The sequence below is a fragment of the Panicum virgatum genome, chromosome 8N, assembly GCF_016808335.1.
Source record: "Panicum virgatum strain AP13 chromosome 8N, P.virgatum_v5, whole genome shotgun sequence".
NCBI lineage: Eukaryota > Viridiplantae > Streptophyta > Magnoliopsida > Poales > Poaceae > Panicum > Panicum virgatum.
The window spans coordinates 46063309-46087830 of record NC_053152.1 but is presented as its reverse complement, the minus strand read 5'-3'; the positions used below and the strand labels follow the sequence as shown (position 1 = coordinate 46087830).

Sequence of the window (24522 nt, the reverse complement as noted above, 5' to 3'; positions counted from 1 at the left end):
AGGCTTACTTATTTTGTTTATGCTATTTTGTATTGGGTGTTCTTAATTAAGATTTCTAAATTTGTAATTTTTTGTTACATTAATTTGTTTTCATAACATATTGTTAATTTAACCCAATTGGATTGCTCGTACAATTTTTTAATCTTATGTGCAATATTTTTTGGTGTTATAGCATGGTATTCATTTATTCGTCTTTATTTTTTGCACCGCCTTTATTTTTGCACCGCTGTGGCATATGTTGGATAGTTAAAGTGTGGTGAAATTACATTGTCCTGGCAACAACACAATTCACTTTATGAATTTTGAAATGTTCCATGGTATCTTTCTGAAGTATCCTTGTTATTGTGTGACTATTCATGTGTACAAAATATATAATGAACGTTTTATTAGCTTCATCATTTCACCAGGTAGCACAGTATGTCACAAGCAATGAATTGTGGTCGTACAATATTAGTTCAATACGAAGTTACAAACTACTCGCAATATGAAGATCAGTATATAGCATATATACACCACATAATATCGCTAAATGATTGAAAAACCACCTTAAGTACAGTTAATGGCTAGCTAGTTTATTTAATAAGTATCACATTCACGCATGGTAGCTAGACGAAATGTCATTTGCAATATTCTTGGCATCAATGGCAATACCAGCCAGGCCTCTCCTCGCCAAACCAGCACAGTAGAGACCATTTGCACCCTTCCAATGATTTGGAAATTCTTTCTTTGGCAATCCAGCATTATTCAACATGCTTTCACCATTCTGAAATCACCAATTATAAAAAAAATTATAAATTTGTTAAACAGAACTGACACAAGTGCAATAAATGTTTAATTGCATGGGAAAAAACAAACATTAGCATTGCTACCTTGAGCCATGTATTTGCCGTGCTTTTATATCCAGTAGCAAACACAATGACATCAAAAGCGCTTTCTTTCCCACTTTCAAATTCGACTACGTTGCCCTTGATTTTGGAAATATTTCCAAGCACCTGAAATGTTAAACAAACATGAATATATTGATGGAGAAATTTTATTATAAAAAATTTGTCACATGAGAAAATATGCTCACTTTGATAATCCCTTTCTTGATTAAACCCACAGTCCCAACATCAATCACAGCAGATCGACCAGTTTCTGCCTTGAGTTGGAGAGGACCTATTTTTGGTCTCACAATTCCATGCCTTGATAGGTCACCAAACACTAAATTTGCCAACCTTACAAGAAGGTCATCCACAACATTCACCGGGATATGTTGGACCAATGTCATGCCCAACCGTATTATTTCTTTTGTCATTACATGTACCTGCAAGCATATATCATACCACATAAATATATTTGTAAGGGCACAACAACTAACATAAATGTGTAAAGATCATTATATTGTTCCTTTCGAAAGTGTTGTAGCGCTGTTTTTCACGTGTTTAGTAGTATATACATACTTCTTCTTTGGAAAGCTTATGATGAATTTGCTCATCTATTATATATGAATGCTGCTTTAACTCAAATTAAGAACTTTGTCACGCAATTAAACTCTAGTTGCATTTGTGCTCTCAATGCAAAAGGAATAGCACACATACCGGGCTACGAACAACAATGGATGTATTGGCACCATGGGATGCAAGATCGTAGGCGATTTCCATTCCAGAGTTGCCACATCCAACCACCAGTGCATTCTTCCTTGAGTAGGTGGCGCCAGATTTGAACCTGGATGAGTGGATAGCCTCTCCAGCAAAGTCATGTAGCCCAGTGATCACCGGAATGTTTGCTGCACTATTCTCACCACTTGCAACAATAAGGAACCTAGTTGTGTACCTAACAACCACAGATGTTGTCACATCACGGGCCATGCTGAACCAGCACTTTTTACCCTCGTCATATGTGCATGACTCAATGGTAGTATGATACTTTGGCCGGATATCAAAATGCTCAATGTAATTATCCAGGTACTTAACGAACTGATCCTTTGGGATGTAGGTCGGGGCATCTGCTGGGTATGACATGTGGGGCAGCTCGCAAAACTCCTTTGCGAGGTGTAGCTTGAGGCGGTCGTAGGCGCGGTTTCGCCACAAGGAGGCACTGCAGTCCTCATGCTCAACGATGACATGAGGGATAGAGAGCTTGGTGAGGCATGCTGCTGTCGCAAGGCCAGCTGGGCCTGCACCCACTATGAGAACTAGGTTTGCTCCTCCATTGAGAACAAGAGAGATGAAGCTATGGTGAAGTGTTGCGAACGTAGACCTTTGTGGTAAATGTTGATTGTTGTTGGCTTGATGGATTGTGAAGGTTTGCTAAGAGATGAGTAGTGTATATATATCTTTCTTTGACGCGTTCATTGCTTTTCGACCAAGTGGGAACATGCTTGCAGTCAAATTTGGCAAAATTGTGTTAAAGGGCAATGCGCGGTATAGATGATAGTGTGTGTAGTGTAAACTAGGAAAGAAGAGTAACCATAGTACGGCGGCATTTTGAATGTTGGCCGGGCATGATTCACAACATCAATTTGAAAGTTCACATAGTTCAGAAATGACTAGAAACACGATGTAGGAGAAATTATTCTTTCAAGTGTAGATTAAGTTCTTACTATAACTTTCCTCAGGAACTATTCCCATACATAGCATCGTCAAGAACCTCCCCATCCACACTGTGTGTAACTGTGTATCGTAGCATCAATTTCCTTCTTTTAAAAATAAATCATGAATTAATAATATAGTACAAATTGTGACAGAGGCGGCAAATTCACCAGTAGCTGTGTATGACTAAAGAAAATCGACAGTTTCAAGTCCCAATGTGAAAACAAAAATAGCGTCAAGTCGCACAAAATTTGTAGCATAAATAGCTGGGGTAACATCAAAACACCCAGATACTAACATTCATCTCTGCATCCACCTCGATCATTAGTGATGGTCACACTAGTGATGATCGAAGCCATCAACGATCGATCATCACTTGGCGAAGAGCTCGTCCATGTCCTTGAGGTTCCAACCCCTCGTCTCCGGCATCCGGGCGTACACGAACGCGCAGGCGGCCGCGGCCACCCCGGTGTAGAGGAAGAAGCACCCGGGCATGGTGACCACATCGATGAGCGAGATGAACATCATGCTCACTAGCGCGCACGTCAACCGGTTTACCGCCATGCCAGGCTTGTGAACTGAACCCGCAGTCGCAGCAGCATGATTTCGGGGCTGTACGTTGCCCGCCAGTGGCCCAAACCTGACGGAGAACGCCGCCATGAGGACCAGCACCGATGCGACGGTGGCCGCCACCCTAAAACTCTAAAAGAAGCCGGAGCGACGCAGCACGCGAGCATGAGCGTGGCAGCCGAGGGATAGGGACCCCTGCCTGCGCCTACCCGTTCAGCGACAAGGCTAGGGATGCCGCGGCCGTAGAGGATTTAAATTTTTAACCTAGATAATTTAAGAATCAGGCTCTAATCTTATATAATTTTGAACTAAAAAAATTAAGAACCAAGTAGAATTGTGAAGAAATCATTAGAGCCATGGTCCATTACCACCTCTATGCGGCGGCCATGCCGCATTACAGCTTGAGCCGTTTGCTTTTTGTTTGGATTTTCTCTACTAGCTATTTGTGGTGGCAATTATGTTTGAACCTGCAGGTTTATTTTTGTGCTCCATGAGGACTTATGCTCAAAGTTAGGCCCCCTTTGGATAGTAGGCGAAACGAAGGAAAACGTGTAGGAAAGTTTCCGGAGGATTAGCTGACGTCACCACGTCTTTGGATAGGCAGGAAAGCTTCCGGAGGAAAGGGTGGAGGAAAGGATTCGCTCTCACTGTGAACGGAGGAAACGAAACATCCGGTCCGAGCTCATGGTGTGGCGGAAGTCCGAGGTAAATCGCGGAGAGCCAAAGGGCAAAGAAAGGAAAGGAAAGCAACGGAAGAAAGTACAGGAACGATTCCTGCGCCTGGCGATTCCTATGTTTTTCCTGTCGTTTCCCCGTGATCCAAAGGGGCCCTTAAATTGCAGCAGCTCGTTCAACTTTCAGGTTCAGAGAACTACTGTCATTTTTCTTTGTTTGGCTGGTTTGGTCCCTCCGGCAGATCATGTAGCTGTTATGTTCATCTACACAGTTCAGAGTAATATTTGCCTCTATGATGTTCATTCATGATTCATAGCAGCAGCAACCTAGATTCATTGATGGTGGTTTATGGGTTCATACACCTGAACAAAATTTTGGAACTTTTGGTTGAATATATGCAATGTATGCCCTGTTAACTATTACCATGCATGGTAGATGAAGATGATTGACCTCAAGTTAAAAGCCACTTGCATTTACCTTGCAGGTGACCTTAAATTTAATGGTATTCAGAACTTAGCATACGACGAACACAAATGCCAATCTATGACGGCTCATTTGGGTCCAGCAAATGTATGACGCGGCATACACCTTTATTTCAATCATCATGGTAAGTTCGTGTCGTGTTTTTTAGTGTCTATGAATAAAGTAAATACCAGTAGGATGAAAACGGTTGGAATCGGTATCGTAATATGGAAAACGGTAGCGGTTGGTACGAGATTTTTCCGTATTTATGAAACTAACAAAATCAAATACGGTGAAAATGACTATAAAATTAATTGAAAATGATAATGTTTATTTTTTTTCTGAAAACGGGACGAAAAGCGGTGTCGGTCAGTACGGAAATTTCCCGTCCCACTTTTATCCCTATGTACCAGCAGAATTCTTGTAGTGCCCACCCAAATTTCCGGCCTAATCTTTCACGATTTTGTAAGTATATACCAGAGGCCGGCCAATTTGCCATGTACTTTACAAATATAAGACGTCACCTCTTACTACAAGCTCACGTGTGCAGTGACGTAATCAAATCTGGCCTGGCATAGCGGACAAGGGGGGCCTCGCTCTGACTCTACTCTATAAAGCGCCAAGCCGCTCTGTAACTGTAAGGCGGACACACCAGCTCCCCGCACCCGCAGTGCCACCAGCCTTCCGCTTCCTGCAGCTGCCATGGCTGCCACTCCCGTGTCCATGCCCCGCATCAAGCTGGGCTCGCAGGGACTGGAGGTCTCGGCGCAGGGCCTTGGCTGCATGGGCATGTCGGCCTTCTACGGCCCGCCCAAGCCCGAGCCCGACATGGTCAAGCTTATCCACCATGCCGTCGCTGCCGGGGTCACCTTCCTCGACACCTCCGACGTCTACGGCCCGCACACCAACGAGATCCTCCTCGGCAAGGTCGCCCTCTCTCGGTCTCTCAGACCTTTAGGATCGATTCTGCACGTCTCAGGCCTTTTGTTTTTTTGTTTTTTCCAGTTCTCTGCACTGAAGATGTTCGATGTAATGCTTCTGATGAATTCATTTTCGTCCTGAGCAGGCGCTTCAAGGTGGGGTACGGGAGAAGGTCGAGCTGGCCACCAAGTTCGGCGCCTCCTTTGCCGACGGGAAATGGGAGATCCGTGGCGACCCAGCTTTCGTGCGGGCGGCGTGCGAGAGCAGCCTCAAGCGGCTCGGCGTCGACTGCATCGACCTCTATTACCAGCACCGCGTTGACAAGAGGGTGCCCATCGAGGTCACGGTGAGTAGTAGTCCTTGCGCACTTTGATTTCTTTATTTGGTAGCTATGGAGGCTTCATGTGAACATTCAAGTGGAGGCTGGAACCGGAAATGTTGAAGGTAATGTTCTTGCATGGCAACGAAAGTGTGGTGGACTGATGATAGTGGTTGGTGGCGTGGCATATATGATGCAAAGTTTTCTCTTCTATAATCTCAACAACCACCCGGAACTTAACCCTGAAACAAAAGAAATGTATTTTTTTACCTACTTGCATTGTCAGAAGGGCGCATCTGGTAGGACCCCCACACTGTTATCAGAGCTCAAACACCAAGAACTAGTGGATTACTAAGAGCATCTCCAAGAGTTTGTCATATTTTACTTGGCATATCTTGTGTTTTGCCAACTTCTAAAAAGATATGCCAAGTAAAAAAAGAGCTTATCTCCAACAGTTTGGCATAATTCATTTGCCAAATTCAGATCTAACTTACATCAGGAACCCTGAGAGAGAAACAAAATTATATTTATGTCCTTCCACCTCTTGAAAACTTAAATCAGGAACCCTTCTCTGTTATTTATTTCTTTTTTCACCCTCCCACCTGACTAGAAACCACGATGCCAACCGCGCGCCGCGCGCGTATATTTACGCGCTGGAGGCTGGTTTTTCCCAAGTTGCCAAAAATTGCCAAGTCTTTTACCAAACTGTTGGAGAAGTATTTTTAATATTTTTGTCAAAAATCAAAGATGGCAACTCGATTTGCCAAACTGTTGGAGATGCTCTAACTTCTAGGAGGTTTCTGAGGTACCATTGCATATAGCCATGTACCACACCAGCAAGGCAAGGCAACAATTGGATCAATCATTTCCCAAGTTGGTGGAATTCTGTGCCCGGCAGCACTAGTTACTTCCCTTTTTGGTTCATTCATGTTAGAGCAGACCAATGCAAGAGGATGCCCGGTGGTCTCAAGCCCCACATATATGTGCAGGCAACCGGGGTTCAAATCACATTGATCAGTAATCTCACACGGCATTAGAGCAGCCTGCAGAGGTGCGAGAGCTCTATTGGATGAAAGGTTGAAGCGCTCACCAGACGATTAGCAGTGTTGCAGGGCGTTAGAGAAGCCTGTAGAGGTGCCGAGTGCTGTGGCAAGAGCTCACCAAGTCACCAGGGTGCGTGCTGTGGCAAGAGCAAAAACCCCCCATGATGTTTTTTCTCTGGCACCCACATGTCCGTTGGGGAAATTGGTAGCTTCACATAGACATAGGAGTACTTTCCTATCTACATGACCTACTTCTGTTTGGGGGCTTGGGGCTAATGCTACTATTAGCCCGTGTTACGTTGCTGCTGCCGTTGCTATCATTTCACATATGAACTCCTGTTTATGCTGTTACTTTCTCTTCCATTTCATTCTTCACCTTTGAAAGAGATGAACCATTTCCTTTTGGACAATTGAGATTGTCTTCTTTTTCAACTACTAGATTGGTGAACTCAAGAAGCTAGTGGAAGAAGGAAAGATAAAGTACATAGGATTATCCGAAGCATCTGCATCCACAATCCGAAGAGCTCATGCAATCCATACTATCACTGCAGTACAGCTTGAATGGTCATTATGGTCTAGAGATGTAGAAGAAGATATAATTCCCACTTGCAGGTACTTCCATGAATAGTCAAAACACTAGAGTTTTGCAGTCATTAACTGGGAAGTTTTATTCTTTGATTTTTCACCTTTCTGTTTCAATTTTAGAGAACTTGGAATTGGAATTGTGGCTTACAGTCCACTAGGCAGAGGTTTCTTCTCCAGTGGAGCAAAACTAGTTGACTCACTATCTGAGCAGGACTCCCGCAAGGTGAACTCAAACTATTACTTATTGAACACTGATTGGCTATGGTAGCCTGATAATTTATCATTATCCATTGATTCAACTTCTTCATAAGGCGCATAATACGTGGTTATCTTTGATTTGTGTCTTTCCTTGATCTTGCATACAATTTTAGATTCTGGTAGTCTATTTGAATAGGATGCTGCACTAGTTCAGTTAGTCAAGGGTGTAGATGTCTACATAGACCAACCAGGCACAAGTCCTTGTTGAGTCGAATTTGGGTGCATATGTTCTTCTTAATAAAATGCCACCTAGTTCCTCCTTTGTTGGTCTGGTTTATTTGATATATTGAATGGTCTGATCACATACTAGAAGAACAAGAAATATGGTGTGTTACCTCTTTCTAATAATGAGGATTTCATACTTCTACAGAATATGCCTAGATTTCAACCAGAGAATCTTGAGAAGAATGCTCAGATATTCGAGCGTGTGAATGCAATGGCAGCACGAAAAGGATGCACACCATCGCAACTCGCATTGGCTTGGGTTCACCACCAAGGAAGCGATGTTTGCCCCATACCTGGCACAACAAAAATTGAGAACTTTAACCAAAATGTCAAGGCACTGTCTGTGAAGCTTACACCAGATGAGATGGCTGAACTCGAGTCGTACGCTGCGGCAGGTGAAATCTTGGGTGACCGGTATGCTCAAGTGGCCTACACTTGGAAGGACTCTGAGACCTTGCCATTATCTTCATGGAAAATTGAGTAGCCAATCTGGTATTTTCAACCGTGTCCTCCGCCCATTGCCGTATCTCCAAGTTGTGCAGAGGATGCCCAGGTCCACTTTGCGAGTTTTGATGTTTGGTACAAAATGCGTATTGCATGCCTCATTTTGTATATTTATGCTTAAAGGTTAAAACCGCTGATGCGATGAATAACTATGTGCATTGTATAAAGATGTCAAAGAGTATTTACCAAGAGTAGCAAACTGGATTTTGTAAAGATAGAAGAAATGAGACCATAATACGTTGAGTACTTGAGTGATTGCTGATTAATGATCAGTTGATCACTATACCACAGCCCAAAATCTGCAACTTTAAAAGTCAGTAAAAGTGCCTATACTGCCACACTATCGGTCAGTATAGACCTATCCTGACTACCAACTTTTTGCAGTTTAGCCCTTTTTGTAAAAAAATTCCCAGGCACACGCATACGGTTCAACAATGCTTAAAAGGACTTATACAAGTTAAGTTACAACCAGAAAACAACAACGAGCTGGGCAAAGAACACCCCTACCTCTGCCTCTGCTTCAGCGACCAGCCAACCAAGCGCCGCCACTAGCTTGGCCCCTGCCTGGATCCAAAAACACCCCTCGATGATGAGCCCGGTCACCTGGGCTGGGACTAGTGTCTTTATTCTTAACCAACTAATTATTTCCAATCCTAGCATAATCCCAACAGATCTCAGTGATTGGTTTATTCCAAGAGGAGAATGGAGATTTCTCAGCTGAAGAATAGTGTTGCTGGAAACTTAGGGTGTGTTTAGTTGGCGAAAAAGTTTGGGTTTTAGTATTGTAGCACATTTCGTTGTTACTTGACAAATAATATGTAATTATGGACTAATTAGCCTTAAAAGATTCAGCTCATGCTAATCAATTAGACTGTATAATTAATTATTTTTTCAACTGCATTTAATGCTCCATGTATGTGTCCAAAGATTCGATGTGACGGATACTGTGCAAAAATTTTTGGGAACTAAACAGGGCGTGCCAGTGCCAACATGACGTTCCTAGAAGCCAGTCAGGTTTTCCCCGTTCCTCCCATTCCCAGAACGTAATATCCTATCACTTGCTAGTTACATAGGAGATATGTCGTGGTCCCTCTCATCATCTGTAATGTAATGCATGGTTGCTTGGGCTGGGCAGCATGGCAACCAGCAGAGTTGCTGATAAAAAGGACTTCCTAAAGTAAGTAGGGATTCACTACTACATAAACCCCCCTTTTGTCTCCGTTCCAAACCCCCCTTTTGTCCCGGTTTTGAAACCGGGACAATGAGGCCGGGACTAAAGACCCATATCAGAACTTTTGACTTACGTAAAGCTTCCTTGCCACCCCACCTACACATTACATGTGCCTTTTAAATGGGATGTCTTCTTTTTAAACTAACCCGTAAACAACCCTCATCAACAGAGCTCCGTGATTGGTTTGGTTCCAAGAGGAGCACGGATTTCTCCGTTGAAGAGCATCGCATAGCTGGAGACATTGGTGCCAATGCCAACGGAACTTTCGTACAAGCCAGTCAGGGTTTCCCATTTCCTCCCATTCCCAGACGTAATATCCTACCACTTGCTAGTTGCATAGAACACATGTCGTGATCCCGCTCATGATCTGTGATGGTTGCTCGGGCCGGGCAGCATGGCAACTAGCAGAGTTTCTGATAAAAAGGACTTCCCTAAATTAAGTAGGGACGAAATGAAACTTGCTTATTATATGTAGCCAACTCATTTATGCTCCGAGGCGAAGTAGGTATGTTGGAATGATGTGTCAGATAAGTAGGTGTTTACTTCAATTATGTAACTACACAGGATTGATATCTGGCAACTTATTATATCGATCTTCAGAAATGACGAGTGCCAGAAGTATAGGTCTTTCAAAAAAAAAAAAGTATACGAGCGTCAGAAGTATAGGTCTTTCAAAATGGTTAGTGCTTGAAAGCACCCTTGCAGGCCCTTGGTCCCTAAGGAAGAAAACTTTCCATGGTCCATTTGTTGTTTTGTGACAAACAATCCAATTAACCTCAGAACAATGCACGTTTACATTTTACACTAGTGCATCTAACATATAAACATGTTCCACCACAGTCAGCCATAAGGTATGCACTATCTAAAACATCCAGGAGAAACAACTTTACCCATGCACACAGACAAGTTGCTAGCAATTTTCGTCAACCAAATAATCTGAGGTGTGATACATCATCTAGCATCGGTGATACCGTGCTTCTGACAATGCATCACAAACATCGACCGCTACTCGTGTAAGAATCCATTCACTTCGAGGTATGACACCACTTGATCAGCCATTGATTTCGGTGAAGGGCAATCCCCAATTTTGCACTGTATCACTATCTGCACAAAGTTGTTCATAGTAAGTCTTAGAGGACTGCAAATCACTATCTTAAACAAAGAACCTTTCTCCAGAGTTGCTGACAGAGTGACAGTAGTAATACGAAAGTACAGGATCTGCAGAGACAATGGAGATATTCTAGAAGTACAAGATTTGGCTAACCTCACAATCTGATGGTGGTTCATAAGGATCATCAATTCCAGTAAACCCTACAGGTCATTTTCCTTAGTATGATATGTGAGTAGATAGCAAACAAGGACAATCAGTTGCTTCGTTTTAGTACCTTTGATTTTGCCAGCACGGGCAAGCTTATACAAACCTTTTGGATCCCTGGCTTCACACACCTCAAGTGGGGCATTCAAAAATACCTGCACAAACATACTCCTCTCAACTATAAATCTTAACGTAAGTATATACTAGAATAGGACAGCAAGTTCTGACTTTTCTACAAGAACATTCAAAGTTAGTCATGCACACCTCTATGAATGAAGACTTGGGCAGTAAATTTCGACACGCGCTTCGATCACTTCTGTAAGGTGATATCAAGCTAGCAATGCAGATCAGGCCAGCATCTGCAAATAGCTTTGCTACTTCTCCTGAAAAGAGTAACACAGTTAGAACTTTAAGCAGTGAACTTCTCTGGTGGAAACTCATCATAATGCAGAGTGATTTCTGAACCGAACAGACCTACTCTGCGTATGTTTTCAGCACGGTCCTCTGCTTTGAAGCTGAGGTCCCGGTTCAACCCATGCCTTAGGTTGTCCCCGTCAAGAACATAGGTAAGATGACCTCTGGAGTGCAACTCCCGGCTCAGCGCGCATGCGAACGTGCTCTTTCCTGTGGTAGATGTTAAGGTCTAGTTAAGTTTCACTGGCGGAGCAAATTCAGTATGAGACCAAGGGCATTCAATCATCTCATACAGACCTGAACCACTTAGTCCGGTGATCCACACGACACAGCCCTTCTGGTTCATCAACTTTTGCCTCTCTGTCTGCCCTATAGGGCAGTCATGCCACAGGATATTTGTTGATTTCCCAACGGTTGAGGTCACAAGCTTGCTAATACCTGTAGAACCCAAAAAAAATTCTCTGAAATGCCAAACAGAGTATGATTTGAAAATTGGTACGACAATTAGGAGTAATGCTTTCAGGATAAGCCAGTTAATTGGGATTAGTGCTTTAAGGATAAACCAGTTAATTGGTCACTGAGAAACTTTTGCAGTTCAACTCATACATTTTACTACGATTTTTGCTAAACAAAAAAATTGTAACTTTCTCGGTAGTCAGTACCCACCAATCCCATAACTTTGGCTCCATCAATCAATGCCAAATAAAGAACCATATGAATAAAGTTTACTTCTCATTTATTTGGAACCAAGCTAGGATCCAATCGATCTCAATCTTTGGCATGCTGTCCCATTCAGCAATCAGCCTCGTGTATCTAAAAATATGAACATGCTGTCCCATTCTGAAAGTGATCACCAAGCCATCCAACTCTGTTCTAGAAAGGCACCGAAATCTCAAAATCAGAAGCATTTTCAGGCAACTAAACGCATCAGGATCAAGCTCAACCCATGACGCAGACCTGAATCATGCAGTTTTTTCTGTCTCCTAGGCTCAAGCAGCACAAGGAAAGTTCATCATCAGGGAGGAGGAAACCACTGGCATTTGTCAACAGAACTCTGCAGTTTATCCCTCACCCCTGTTTACAAGAACTCTGCAGCTATGGTGATGGATGCATTGTTCTGTTGCGACTCGTGAACGATTTTACGAAAAAAAACAAAGAGAGTTTCTCTCGAGAACAAAAACAAAAGAGAGAAAAATCAGCTACATATCCCCAGAATTGTAGATTTTTTGTCTGAATCTTGTGACGTGTTGCTTACGGTCTCTTTAGGCCCCGTTTAGTTTACAAAAAGGGATAAGTCTATTTTACAACCTCGAACTAGTCAAGAAGTCCGTTTTTCAACCTCCAACTACGAAACCGGGTAACATAGGCCCTTGAACTGGCAAAACCGTCCGAATCACCCCCTCGATCACTGCAGCAAGCTGTTTTGAGGGCGGTTTGCTACAGTAACATTTCCGAATTTCTGGAATTTCACACCTCTCAATTAAATAATAAAGAAAGCATAGTTAATATTGTCTAAAAATCATGATATTTTTTTGGGAGGTAGATAAAAAGACAAGGAATTTATTTTCGCTAGATGTGATACATTAAACATAATGAAATTTGAATTATAAAATTTTAAAAATGGGTAGAATTCAAAATTCCTTGAATTTTTGGGTTAGCTAAACCTTTGATAAAAATGAAATAAAAATATTATAATTCATAATTTTTTATTTAGTTTAATAAGGTATTTTTTATTGGCCCAAGTTTTTATGAAAGTTTTTGAATTCCTTCGCAATGCTCAAATTTGAATCAAATTTGATTCCTCAAATTTTAATTTATGAATATTCTATAGAGCTTGGGCCAATAAAAAGTACCTAACTAAACTAAATAAAAAATTATGAATTATCATATTTTTAATGCATTTTTATCATAGGTTTAGCTGACCTAAAAATTCAAGGAATTTTAAATTCTACCTATTTTTAAAATTTTATAATTCAAATTCCTTTATGTCTATTGTAGCACATCTAGCCAAAATAGATTCCTTATCTTTTTATCTACCTCCCAAAAAAATATCATGATTTTTAGACAATATTAACTATGCTTTCTTTATTATTTAATTGAGAGGTGTGAAAATCCAGAAATTCGGAAATGTTATTGTAGCAAAACCGCCCTCAAAACGGCTTGCTACAGTGATCGAGGGGGTGATTCGGACGGTTTTGCCAGTTCGATGGCCTATGCTACCCGGTTTCGTAGTTGGAGGTTGAAAAACGGACTTCTTGACTAGTTCGAGGTTGTAAAATAGACTTATCCCTTACAAAAAAGTTCACACATTACCTGTCACATCGAATTTTCGAACACATGCATGAAGCATTAAATGCAGTTGAAAAAAATAACTAATTACACAGTCTAACTGATTATCACAAGATGATTGTTTTAAGCCTAATTAGTCCATGATTGGACATTATTTGTCAAACAACAACGAAATGTGCTATAGTGCCAAAACCCAAACTTTTTCATCAACTAAACACACCCTTATTTTGACGAGCAGAGGACTCATGACTGTGTGCTGAGTGGTGACAATCACAGCTGAGCTAGCTGTCAGGGTGAACTCTACCAAATCATTTTTGTTCCGTACATCCCTCTGATGATTTTGATTAAATCGCAATCGGCTACACTGGATCAGGGTTGTAGGGTGTATAGAAATATATATATATATATATATATATATATATATATATAAATAGATCATGTGTTCTGCCTGGTCAGTCAGAATCTCTCAAGATAAACTGAAGATCAGCTTGGCCTAGCGTACAGAATTGTTGCGTCAGCCAACCAATTTTGACGTTATTTTCTTTGTTTATTGCAAGAAAAATGCAATGCTCTTCTATCTGTGATCGAGCACAGTATCTTTTTATAAATTAAATCAGATAGAAAATATTTTATCTGTGCCTATTTTGTATTCAGTATTTCACATCATTTTTCCACGAGTAATATCGTTCTGTTTCAAATGGAATTACTGTGAGAATTCAGGGTTACAGCGGGCGAGTTTCTGTAATGCTTTTTACTAATGGCCGTAATAACTCTAGTTTTTTTGTAAAAAATGGCAGTTAACAACGCTAATCACTCGCAAAGAAAAGAAACGTTTAACCGTACCCAATTTTTTTTTTGAAGGTTCGTACCCAAAATTACAGAACCGGAATTACTTGTACTTGAAATGATCGAATCGCTACATACCTGCAACGGCCGACGACCCATTGGCGAGCTTCGTCCCGTCCGGCGGCGCCGCGGCCACCGGCTCCAGCCCCGCCGCCGTTCTCCTCTCGCCGGCGGCCGCCGCCGCGGCGAGCCTGGCGCCCGCTCGTCGGTGGCCTCCGCGCGCGAGGCCAGCGGGCACCGCCCACGGCCTCCTGCTCGGCGCGACCTCGTGGCGGCACCGGACGCGGTCGCCGGCGCCGGCGTAGCACGGCCGCGGGGGAGTCCTCGCGAGCATGGCGGCAAGGGCACGGACGCCGGCGGCGTTCGGTGGTCAGCGTCGAACGCTATATATATATACCAAGTTATCACACACACACGGGTTTGGTGTACAAATGTTTGTGCCAACGTGTCAGGCCGAGGTTACGAGAGAGGGAGAGAGATGTGCTATTTATAGGGCCGTGGAATGCAGATGTCAGCTTCTGTGAAGGTACATCGCCGTGTCTGATTTAGACCGGTCCTCGGAGTGTCGTCGCACAATTATCAAAACTGTGAACTGAGTAACTAAGTTGGAGAAATATTATGATGATAACACTCCCTCTCCTCTTTTTTTATAATAATAACTCTGCCATGTTAGTAAAATTAATGCTCATAATGTTTGAATTGAGATTGGTCTTACATTGCTGCTAGATCAAATCAAATGCTAATTATTATTATTTCGCTAGACATGGCAATAAAGATGTACACTATCACATTACTTCCGTGTATGCATGCTTGTGTGCACACCCATGTACTGTAACTTTCTAGAGTGATGATGGAGTCGTCAGATTTTGAACGGTCAACAAACGGTTGAAATGAGGCTTGTTTACAAATACAAATTAATTGTATAATAATCTTGTGGTGGAAAATATGAATTCGTTTGAACATGATCGTAATTTTCAGTAAGATATGGTAAACTTTGTTATTAACAAACAGTATGGAAATATGACTATTTAAACACGCTGCTTGCTGAATAGGAATATTCAACGGTCTCAAGGCAGGTAGAGTCCCGTCCAATCCCGTCGGAAAAGGTTTTCTGATTTCGCAAACCGGGAAGCGACCTACCTGATCGACAGGAAAAATCCGTGAAAGTATTTATTGTTTACCGAAAAACTCCTCTTGAGTCAGGAAGCATTGGCTATAGTGTGCAGTCTTTATTTGACCTGAAATCTTTGTCCATGACAGGGGAAAAATAATGAAACCATAATTCCTTCCTTTTGCACGCTGTATGATCATATATTTTCTTCATTTCGGCCAAACTGTAGATATAATTCGTCCATACTGCAAATGGAAACTCGACGTCTAAAAGAATCTAGCTAAACAACTGCGCAATGACTAAACATGTATTTTTAGGGAAAAAGTTTCTTTTGGTATGAACTATTCCAAAGATTGAAACTATTCCAAGTTTCAATTTCTTTTTTAAAACAAAGTTCAAAGTACGGTTTTGAACTAGTTTCTACCATTTTCTTCAAAGTGCGGTTTTGGACTAGTTTCTACCATTTTCGAAATCTAGCATATTTTCACTAGAGTTTTTGCGTGGACGCATTGAAAATCATTATTCATTTTTTTTAGATTACACTGTACAATTCAGACACTCACAATCTTTATTCATTATAGGTAGACTTGGTTCATGAATTTTCAGTACCGAGATTTATAACTACACTCTTAAATCCTCTATTTTGAACTCTTGTACGATTAAAAGTACTGGGCTCCATTATAGACTTTTAGCATAACTTGGTACGGAACAAAATAAATATGGTTTGAAAATTTTTTGGTACAGTGCATGTACCCTCTGAAATTCCCTGAGCCACTAGTTCATTCTTGCATGGTTTTTGTACGAACAAATCCAGTAGCTCCAGCCTGTATTTCAAATAAAACAGACCTCAAAGATTCATGTTCCGTGCAAGTTAGCGGCTAGAAAAAGGATAAGTGGTCGTTTTAAACAGGGTTAAAGTGGTCAAGAATCATGCTCTCTCCTGTCCGAATCCGGGGTAAAAAATTGTGGGCAGGTTCAATGAACCTGCAGGCTTCCTGTCGAGATGAGTTGCACTATGTTGTAAAAGGGGCACTCATTTCTTCGAATCTTAGCGGCAGCAGATGCTTTCGAAATCCTTTGGCCGTTTTGCGCAAGAAAGAAGATGGCGTGGTTTTGGAATCAACTTCCCGGGTCTTGCAAGATGCTTTTAGGTCAGGCCACAAGACGTTGCAAGGGAACTAATTGCTCTCTTCATTTTTTTACAAGTGTAGTTCACTTTTACAAGTGTAGGGCGTGCGGATAATCACCACAAAAAGGACATGTATTTCTCTTCATAGTTAGAAACTTTTCATAATTAGTCTCTTCATTTTTTACAAGAGTATTTCGTTGCGTAAGGACAAGGTTTTGACAAATAATTAATTGACCAGTACTTTATTTGTGTTCAACGAAATTGTAACTAAAAGTTGAGAAATTTTACAATGATTGAAAAAATAGAAACAGTCCACCTGATAAAATCTTACGGTGGTGAAGGTAGAAAGTATCTAGGATAAAGTACCTGGTACTTCCAAAATATAAGACCAAGTATCAAAAAGTGGGACCGATTACTAATTTAATTTAATTTTGTAAATACTTTTCATAGATCAACGGCTAAAAAAATTCAAGGTAAAAGTACCAATTGGTACTTTACAATTATTATAAAAGAGCTCCTAAAAGTAACGTTTGCTACAAATCTAATAGTATAAATATTGTCCACAAAAAATATGTATTAATGAAATATTTCTCGCTAAGAGCTAAATGCATATTTCAGGTAAATGTCAGATAGTTAAACATTAAGCACCATTCTTTCAAATGCGGCAGATTTTTTTTGCGGGTGAAAAACAGCAGATCTAAGGAAGTGTTTCAAACAAATTAAAATAACTGCACTACAAATTTCTCGACGACAAATGATAACCACACAAATATATATTCTGAAGATTTGTGCATTTTGTTACTTTGTAGGTACCCAAAATTGCCTTCAAGTTGCACATAAATAAAGAGGTGAAATCAAGAAGAGGGACATGACGCATTAGGCAATCAGATGTCTCCTTTATGTGCTAACACTCGGCACCCACAAATAGTCGTGTTCGTGTCTATCTAGTGCATGCCCAATGTTGCACAACCATAAAAAGAAGCTTCTTGGTGGTGACAGCAAGCATGCATTGGACAGGTCATCACCAATTGGATAAAGTCTTCGGTCCCTTAGCAAAGAAGTTATCTTTTTTTTTTATGTGTGTGAAGAAGTTATCTTTCGGAATTGCATACAAAGTAGTTACCTATTGAAAGCAATATAGACTGCGGTTGGCAATTATTTACCTGCATCAAGCTTCTATGTTACAAGGCAACATGTGCATTCCTTCCTGAAACAGGGGAATTTCAGACCTAAACATGTCAAAGCAAGTGGATTTAACAGGAAACTATGCAGCAAACATGGACCACTTTACTTGTGGGAAAGAAGCAAAAGAAAGTAGTAACAACAACAAACGATTGGTGCAACTTTGGTGATATACATTGCAGCAAGCAAATAATGACAACTCATGATCCACTATATATGATAGTGCTACAAGCACTTTCAGTCCTTGCCTGACGCTTTTCTGCAAGTTTTGGTTACTCTTCTTATCCACGAGAAGCTTTTGAGTATCACTGATGAGAAAGCAGAGGAAATGCAATATTCCATGGATGAAATTGTTTGGTATCTTGTTTCACATTTTGTTAAAAAAAACTTACATTATTGATGACCATTGTGCTTAAAAAATGCAGTTTTTTTAAAGAACTTCTCCGAGCTGACAGTTTGGAGTTTCCCCAGAATTACATAGCATGTGGAGCCTGGACAATGACATCCGAAACAAATAAAGCTACCAAATAGCAGATTTTGGGATCCTTGATTTATTTCAAACTCAAATTAAATCCTGAAAATTGCTTGCACAGACCTCTCCAGAACAAGATAGAAATTAAAGCTCGATTTTTTTTGTTAATCTCTCTCTTTATCCTTAACAGATGGAAGCATTTTCTTGCAAAAGTGAATTGCCTGAACCAAGGCTGTTCGGACTTTTACTATGTGTGTAGGCCACTGTGACCTCATGATTGTAAATTCTGTAGAAATCTTTGATACATTATCTCATCATTTGACAAGGGAGATCCTTTGCTCCAACTGTATCATAAATTAATCTCATGCTCTTACTTACAAGAAGCAACTGAATTATGTAAAGTCAGGGTTAAATACAGGTCTAAAAAACAGATGCAACATGTACTGGGTTTGACTTGACAGGTCCCATCCTTCTGAATTATGATCAGTTTGCCCAATTCTTTTTGGATAGTCATCATTTCTTTGCAGAAGAATTCAGATTAATATCAATGCTCGAGTGGTTGTAGGCAAGAGGAGCGTACATCCATGTCTCATCAGAGCTCAATAGCTGTTTGAGAAAAAAGAAGGGTACATTAGAGCAAGATCAATTAATCATATATTTAAAAAATGAATTGCTTATAACAGTATAGCATGTAGAACTTTATCCATTGCCAAAGTTAAATTGATATCTGAAATTTGGATCAGACACATGGTAAATCCTTCGTTCTGGAACCATGACCTCATCCCGAAAATACTATAAACCTTTATATTTATTTGAAATGGTCAAAGAATTGTGAATTTAGCAGAAGTGTAATGATTTTCTTTTGGGTATTTCATAGAGTAAGAACTAAAACCATGAATTTCAACTGTAAGCAAATGTTTCTTCATAAGGTTGATCTGAATACAATGAGACATGATAAAGAACCTTTATTTGCAGCTGCAGAAACTTGACGTACTGAACTGCCTCCTCCAGCATAGTGCTCATGTCAACCTGCAAATGCAGGAAAACCAATGATCAGTACTGTCAAATGTATAGTAAAAAATTAGAGATCACTAAATATAAAACAGTAAGAGCTTACTTTGGTGCCGTTGGGAATTAGCTGCTGCAGTGTTTTTAATTTCTCATTAATCCTCTCTCTTCTCTTCTGTTAAACAGTATGACAAAAGCCATCAGAAAAAAAATTGATTCTGAGATCAGTGTGCAATTAAGATTAATTCTGACCTTTGCGTAAAGACTCTGTGAATTCTTTGAGGACCGACTACGACCTCTAGAACTGCTACTTTCTTTCAGAACAACAGATTCCTCACACACGCCAATAGAATCATCTTCAGAGCTACAGCACCAGTAGCTGCTGAGATTGATAAGCTCAGTATTGGCCTTATCATCAAGAGCACTTGAAGTTGTCATCAGTACCTAATATAAATTGCACCATTGCAAATATCAGAAACAGCTGCGTGTTTCATAAAACATAATGTTGGAACAGTTGTGGGGAAAAAAACTTCTTCAGTGTGTTGGCATTACTTACTGGGGCAATAATACGGGGTTTCTTGTTACTGTTCTTACTCTTCTTCCTTCTCTCATCCATGAGAAGGGCCCTCTTGTCACCAGTAACTGCATTATCAATTGAAGCAAAGGCCTCACTCTGGTGATCAAAGCACCAATCTGTGGCAGCGTTCTGCAATGGCGCTGTGTCATAACTCTCTTTTTCAATAAGTGGAAGGAACAAGGCAGTAGGCAATGTGCCAGGTTCAATACAAGAACTGGTGCTACTGTTGGGGGAAGAAAGGCTGACATCAGCATCACTGCTGTTCCAGAACATGGACTGCAGGTGAGCAATCATCTCAGATTCCTCACTCCAAATGGATGCGCCCTTTGCTTCCATTCTGCTGATATGAACCTTCAATTCTATTTTCTACTTGGCAATGTCTGTATGCATGGTGCAGGCGAGGACATCATTTATACTGCATTCTCATGGAATCTTTTCAGATATAATTTTGACTCGAGTTCCAGATTAGAATGACAGCAAGATGGTAGTAGTTAATGCCTGAAACGCAATGCCCCATCCCTCAATCTTCCTGTTCAGATACTAGAAAAATTGCATACAAAATCATTTGCCCCTTGAGCCACTTAAGAGACAGCAGTATCTTAGTGATGTCCCAAGGGTCCAAGATGATTATAATGTCACAACTCGTGGCCTAAGAAAAGAAAAGATCAATAATCAAGGCAATTATATGCTTGCATTAAATGATCCGCATGATCTGCAATTAAGTTACAAAGGAAAACAGACATAGGATAATTGGAGGTGTAGGTGATCATGGAGAAGAAGTGCTGGAGGTAATAAATAAAATAAAATACGATAAAAGGAGGTGAACAAAGCTCAGCTTGCAATTCATAATTTTTCTATGTGATTTGTGACTTGTAAGACATGTTCAAGATGTGCAAGACTCCTTCATCTGATTGACTAACTTACGAAATATCAAACCTTGTAACTCAGAAATCTGTATTGTTCAAGTCTTGGCCCTGTGCAGGATTGAAACTACAGCACTTCAGACAACAAAAGATTATTTTTCATGATGGATGAAAAGGTTAACCAAGGAGATAAGGTGAAGTCATTAAGTCAGTCATTATGTATAATAGGACAGCTTGAGACGTGCTTCATTTTTGTATTAAGCATGACAAACACGGCTTGTGTGAAGATGACAGTCTAGCTGGTATTAACTTAGGTTGCAGCAACTCGCAGATCACGAGATGGAGCTTTGAATAAGTACCTGCAAATTGTCCAAGTTCATCAATGCTTTCGGCCCTCCCAACAAAAAAACTAGCAAGCTGTCCTTCAGTTGGGTACTGCCCCTGAAATGATCATCAGGATACTAATGACCCAGGAGCAATAATTTAACTCAACCTGACTTCAGAAACACAGTGTCATCAGAAAATTCCAGAATGGAGAGATCCACTGATTGTGTATGCAGAATGCCAAGATTAAAGGGCTCTAGTCAGAAAAACAATGTTACTTAATACTGCTAATAATGCAATGCCAGCTCCCAAGACTTCAATTTTTCATTCAATGTGCAACGCAAGAACAAGATTATTGTGAGACAAAATTATGCCAAATTGCCTATATTTTACTGAATTATGCCCCCCAAGCCAGTATACATGTGTGGCAGACAGAATTATGCAGGCATTTACAAGAATATAATGTCCAGCTTCACAATGAAGACTTCATTTGAAGGATTTGAGTTTTCAGTCATCTCATTCAACAACACTATCACCCGCAAAAAAACAAAAGAAAGCGTGTTAATAGCCCAAGAAGATATCAGATCACCATAAGTTTTTGTTCACTCAACATCAGTGTATACAAATGCAAACTCCGGCGTTCAAATCATATGCAACCCAGCACAATGAACAATGAATATAATGTACTCCAGAATGTGATTCACATTGTACACTTTATTCCACAGCACATTGTACAAGGATAAGATCTTGGAAAATCAAGATATGACTGCACAGCTGCAGCAGCCATTTTGAGCTTTCGGTCAATTCACAAGAAAATATTTAAACAACCAGATCCAAGCAAATCAAGTAAAGGAATAACATAATTGTCATCTATGTTACACCAAAGCAGCAAAGCAAAGAATTTGCAACAATAGAGCTAGGAACTATGATAGACTGAACACATCAGCAAGAAGCATTTGCCTGCTTGTGCAACACCTTGATGCTCCAGTTCTGAATTTCAATCTTAATGAGCATTAAATAAATCAAAGACATCAAATCCAAGCATATTATGCAGAACATTGAACAAAAGTGTCAGCTAAATTTCAATCTAGCTAACAGATTACAGAATCTGCAATAGAGCAAGAATAGACAGTGAAATGACTGAAGCAGAAAGCAACACTGTACTGCAGTAGCCATATTGCCTCATGGATGCAGTGCCTCAGCCTACTCGGGCAACCGGTGTAACACCCGTTGTACCAGCAAATACACACTGTAATTATTATCACATTACAGTTTGATATCACAGACTAATTGTCATCATTCAAAAGTGCCAAGCTCATACATGAAGCAAGGAATAGAATTGGCAGTACAATAACTTGGGAGCCTTGGAGGGCACCAATACAAGCAGGTTGAGTACACCAGATATCAAACATGACAAAATACTCCAATCACTTAATTATAATTAGTTTAACAGGCATATAGTACCCATCAAAACTTTAACAAGTAGTTTACTAGCAGTCTCAAGTCTGAACGAAAATCTAATGCACATAAGTTGAGCCTTCTATTGAAGGATCCATTTCTTTTCAACCCAGGTGAAGTTCTCGACGCCAGCAAGGCAATGCCTTTAGCGGTACTGCAAATGTAAGAACACAAGATATCAGACGAAAGTTGTTAACCAATAGCATTAAAAAACAGCATAACTTGATCACTTCCAATGATGGCAAATGAAGGCCAACATGCAGTTGAAAACAATTATACTTATCTACCAATGCAGGTATGTAACAATCACAAATTATTGAACTGACTTCAACAAGGATGCAAGCCAAATTAATGACAATAATGAGCCCACTGCACAAGCAGGGATACCTTGATGAAGCCAATGTCCTTGGCGTTGCTGCGGAAGCACTGCCTGCAGCACATGAGCCCATACTTCCTGATCAATCCATGGGGGTTAGCACAGACCCGGCTGCAAAATGTAAATGCATTCAGAGTTACCATAGTATTCATTGTATGACAAATACTCTTGGCGCCGCAAGACTCTATCATTGAAATATCATTCATTTTACAGACAATTTGGAACAAAACACATCCCCAGCAAAAACAGTTGCCTCTCTTTGTTGCATAGCTCTAGCAAATCACATCAGCCATAATCCATCATACCAACCAAACATATCTCCATTACTACAACATGTTACAGCATAGATAAATAGTCCACCAGGCTCACAAAGGGATTGGCTAGGAGATGACATGAGTAGGTTCTGTGGTAAACCATAAGACATGAGCAGCAATATCACAGCGTCTACATGAAGCTGAGATACAAAAACTAAAACAACAAAGGCTCAGAAAAAGTTTTTTTTTAACAGGGTAGCAGAACCGCAGTTTCATACGACAGCTGCTCATCATGTCTCCGCTGGGAAACACAACAATCCTAGAAATACACACCAACTATCGTTCTAGAAACCTACAACGACAATACCGGCTCTTCATGCAGCAACCATACTGCCCAAACAAAGGAACATATTAACGCAGAGTATTTCTAACCAGCAGACGCATCAAGAGCATACGGTCCTAAAACCCACGGGAACTGAACTACCCATCACATCGCATCAGAACCACCTCAGATCCATGGAACCCGCTTATCTCGCTATTCACAACCAGGCCATCCACAGCTCAAGAGCATCACGAACCGAGATCCTAATCCTAGCGAAGAGACGAACCCGCCTAGCGGCAGGGACGAGAGCGGCGGCGCAGGTTCCTTACCAGACGCGGGAGCCGGGCCCGTAGTTCTTGGGGTGCGAGTTCCAGACGTTGGAGTGGCCCATCTCCGCTTGCTCCTTCCTCCTCCTCTTCCTTCCTTCTCGGCGGCGGCGAGCGAGGACGAGAGAGACGGGGAGGCGCAGAAGTGGCGGCGCGAGGTGGTGAGGAGAATATATAGTGGGGTGGGAGGCGCGGAACCCTAGCTCTTGACCCGCGCGTTGGGCTGGGCCTAGTCTGGTTGGGAACATGGGCCTAACTGGGCTATGGAAAAGTGCTTCCTTTTTTTTTTCTTTCCCCGCTCGCTCGGCCCGCTAGCGCGTAACACACTGGGCCTGTGAAATGGGGACACGCTGGGCCTGTGAGCGGCGAGCGAGAGCCATCCTGGACGTGGGCTTAATTAGGCTATGGAGTATAATCTCCCGCTTGGCCCGGTTAAGTTGGTGCCGGGCCGAGCCCGGTGATTATGGGCTAGGGGATATTGGGCCCGAGGATCTCAAGGTGTAATTGTCGGTAAATTCTATGGGCCTCTTACTTTTGTTCATCTTTATTATTTCCCCCCATGAAATGAGACCATGCGTGCGACCGGTAAAAGATGAGATAAAATAAAATGAATAATCACGCCTGAATTTAAAAGATGAGATAAAATAAAATGAATAATCACGCCTGAATTAAATAATCTTTCTAATGTTGAGATACACACGGTTAACGTAACCCATCTAGAACCATGGAGTTCAGAATGCGATGCGGTATCTGAACCTGAGAAGCCAATTCTGAATTCTGACTGTCAGATGCCAATGTCATGTTCCTCCCTTTTTCAGAAAGTGAGTTCCATCTGACACAGCTGAAGGGAATCTAGGAGTGAACACTGAAGTGAGATTGGTCTCATTTTC

At 41.1% G+C, this 24522-nt stretch overlaps 5 protein-coding genes across 6 annotated transcripts; 1 reads left to right on the top strand and 4 right to left on the bottom strand.

Annotated features, from left to right (window-relative positions):
- Positions 1 to 592: 592 nt before the first annotated feature.
- LOC120685142 (probable indole-3-pyruvate monooxygenase YUCCA11) lies at positions 593 to 3233 on the bottom strand. The gene is made up of 6 exons (XM_039966974.1): positions 2950 to 3233; positions 2002 to 2214; positions 1581 to 1707; positions 1073 to 1306; positions 870 to 992; positions 593 to 763 (listed from the first exon to the last, which is right to left on the bottom strand). Exons 1-6 carry the CDS (start codon positions 3231 to 3233, stop codon positions 593 to 595), a joined length of 1152 nt encoding a protein of 383 aa, XP_039822908.1.
- Positions 3234 to 4907: 1674 nt separating this feature from the next.
- LOC120684579 (probable aldo-keto reductase 2) lies at positions 4908 to 8381 on the top strand. The gene is made up of 5 exons (XM_039966435.1): positions 4908 to 5207; positions 5347 to 5547; positions 7003 to 7175; positions 7269 to 7371; positions 7777 to 8381. The coding sequence occupies exons 1-5, from the start codon at positions 4983 to 4985 to the stop codon at positions 8113 to 8115; spliced, it is 1041 nt and encodes a 346-aa protein (XP_039822369.1). The 5' UTR covers positions 4908 to 4982; the 3' UTR covers positions 8116 to 8381.
- A 1702-nt stretch (positions 8382 to 10083) lies between these two features.
- On the bottom strand, positions 10084 to 14730 carry LOC120684578 (adenylyl-sulfate kinase 3-like). 2 transcript variants are annotated; one of them, XM_039966433.1, is made up of 8 exons: positions 14637 to 14730; positions 14309 to 14588; positions 11393 to 11533; positions 11156 to 11305; positions 10946 to 11064; positions 10752 to 10836; positions 10631 to 10677; positions 10084 to 10470 (listed from the first exon to the last, which is right to left on the bottom strand). In XM_039966433.1, exons 2-8 carry the CDS (start codon positions 14562 to 14564, stop codon positions 10372 to 10374), a joined length of 897 nt encoding a protein of 298 aa, XP_039822367.1. In that variant the 5' UTR covers positions 14565 to 14588; positions 14637 to 14730; the 3' UTR covers positions 10084 to 10371. The 2 variants fall into 2 exon arrangements, with proteins under 2 accessions (XP_039822367.1, XP_039822368.1); XM_039966434.1 differs by having other exon boundaries at positions 14309 to 14658.
- A 3636-nt stretch (positions 14731 to 18366) lies between these two features.
- Positions 18367 to 21892, bottom strand: LOC120685886 (transcription factor BHLH133-like). Its single transcript, XM_039968005.1, has 5 exons — positions 19689 to 21892; positions 19385 to 19576; positions 19242 to 19307; positions 19088 to 19153; positions 18367 to 18730 (listed from the first exon to the last, which is right to left on the bottom strand). The coding sequence occupies exons 1-5, from the start codon at positions 20043 to 20045 to the stop codon at positions 18638 to 18640; spliced, it is 774 nt and encodes a 257-aa protein (XP_039823939.1). The 5' UTR covers positions 20046 to 21892; the 3' UTR covers positions 18367 to 18637.
- A 237-nt stretch (positions 21893 to 22129) lies between these two features.
- LOC120685887 (40S ribosomal protein S29) lies at positions 22130 to 23811 on the bottom strand. Its single transcript, XM_039968007.1, has 3 exons — positions 23636 to 23811; positions 22742 to 22841; positions 22130 to 22508 (listed from the first exon to the last, which is right to left on the bottom strand). The coding sequence occupies exons 1-3, from the start codon at positions 23695 to 23697 to the stop codon at positions 22500 to 22502; spliced, it is 171 nt and encodes a 56-aa protein (XP_039823941.1). The 5' UTR covers positions 23698 to 23811; the 3' UTR covers positions 22130 to 22499.
- Positions 23812 to 24522: the final 711 nt, after the last annotated feature.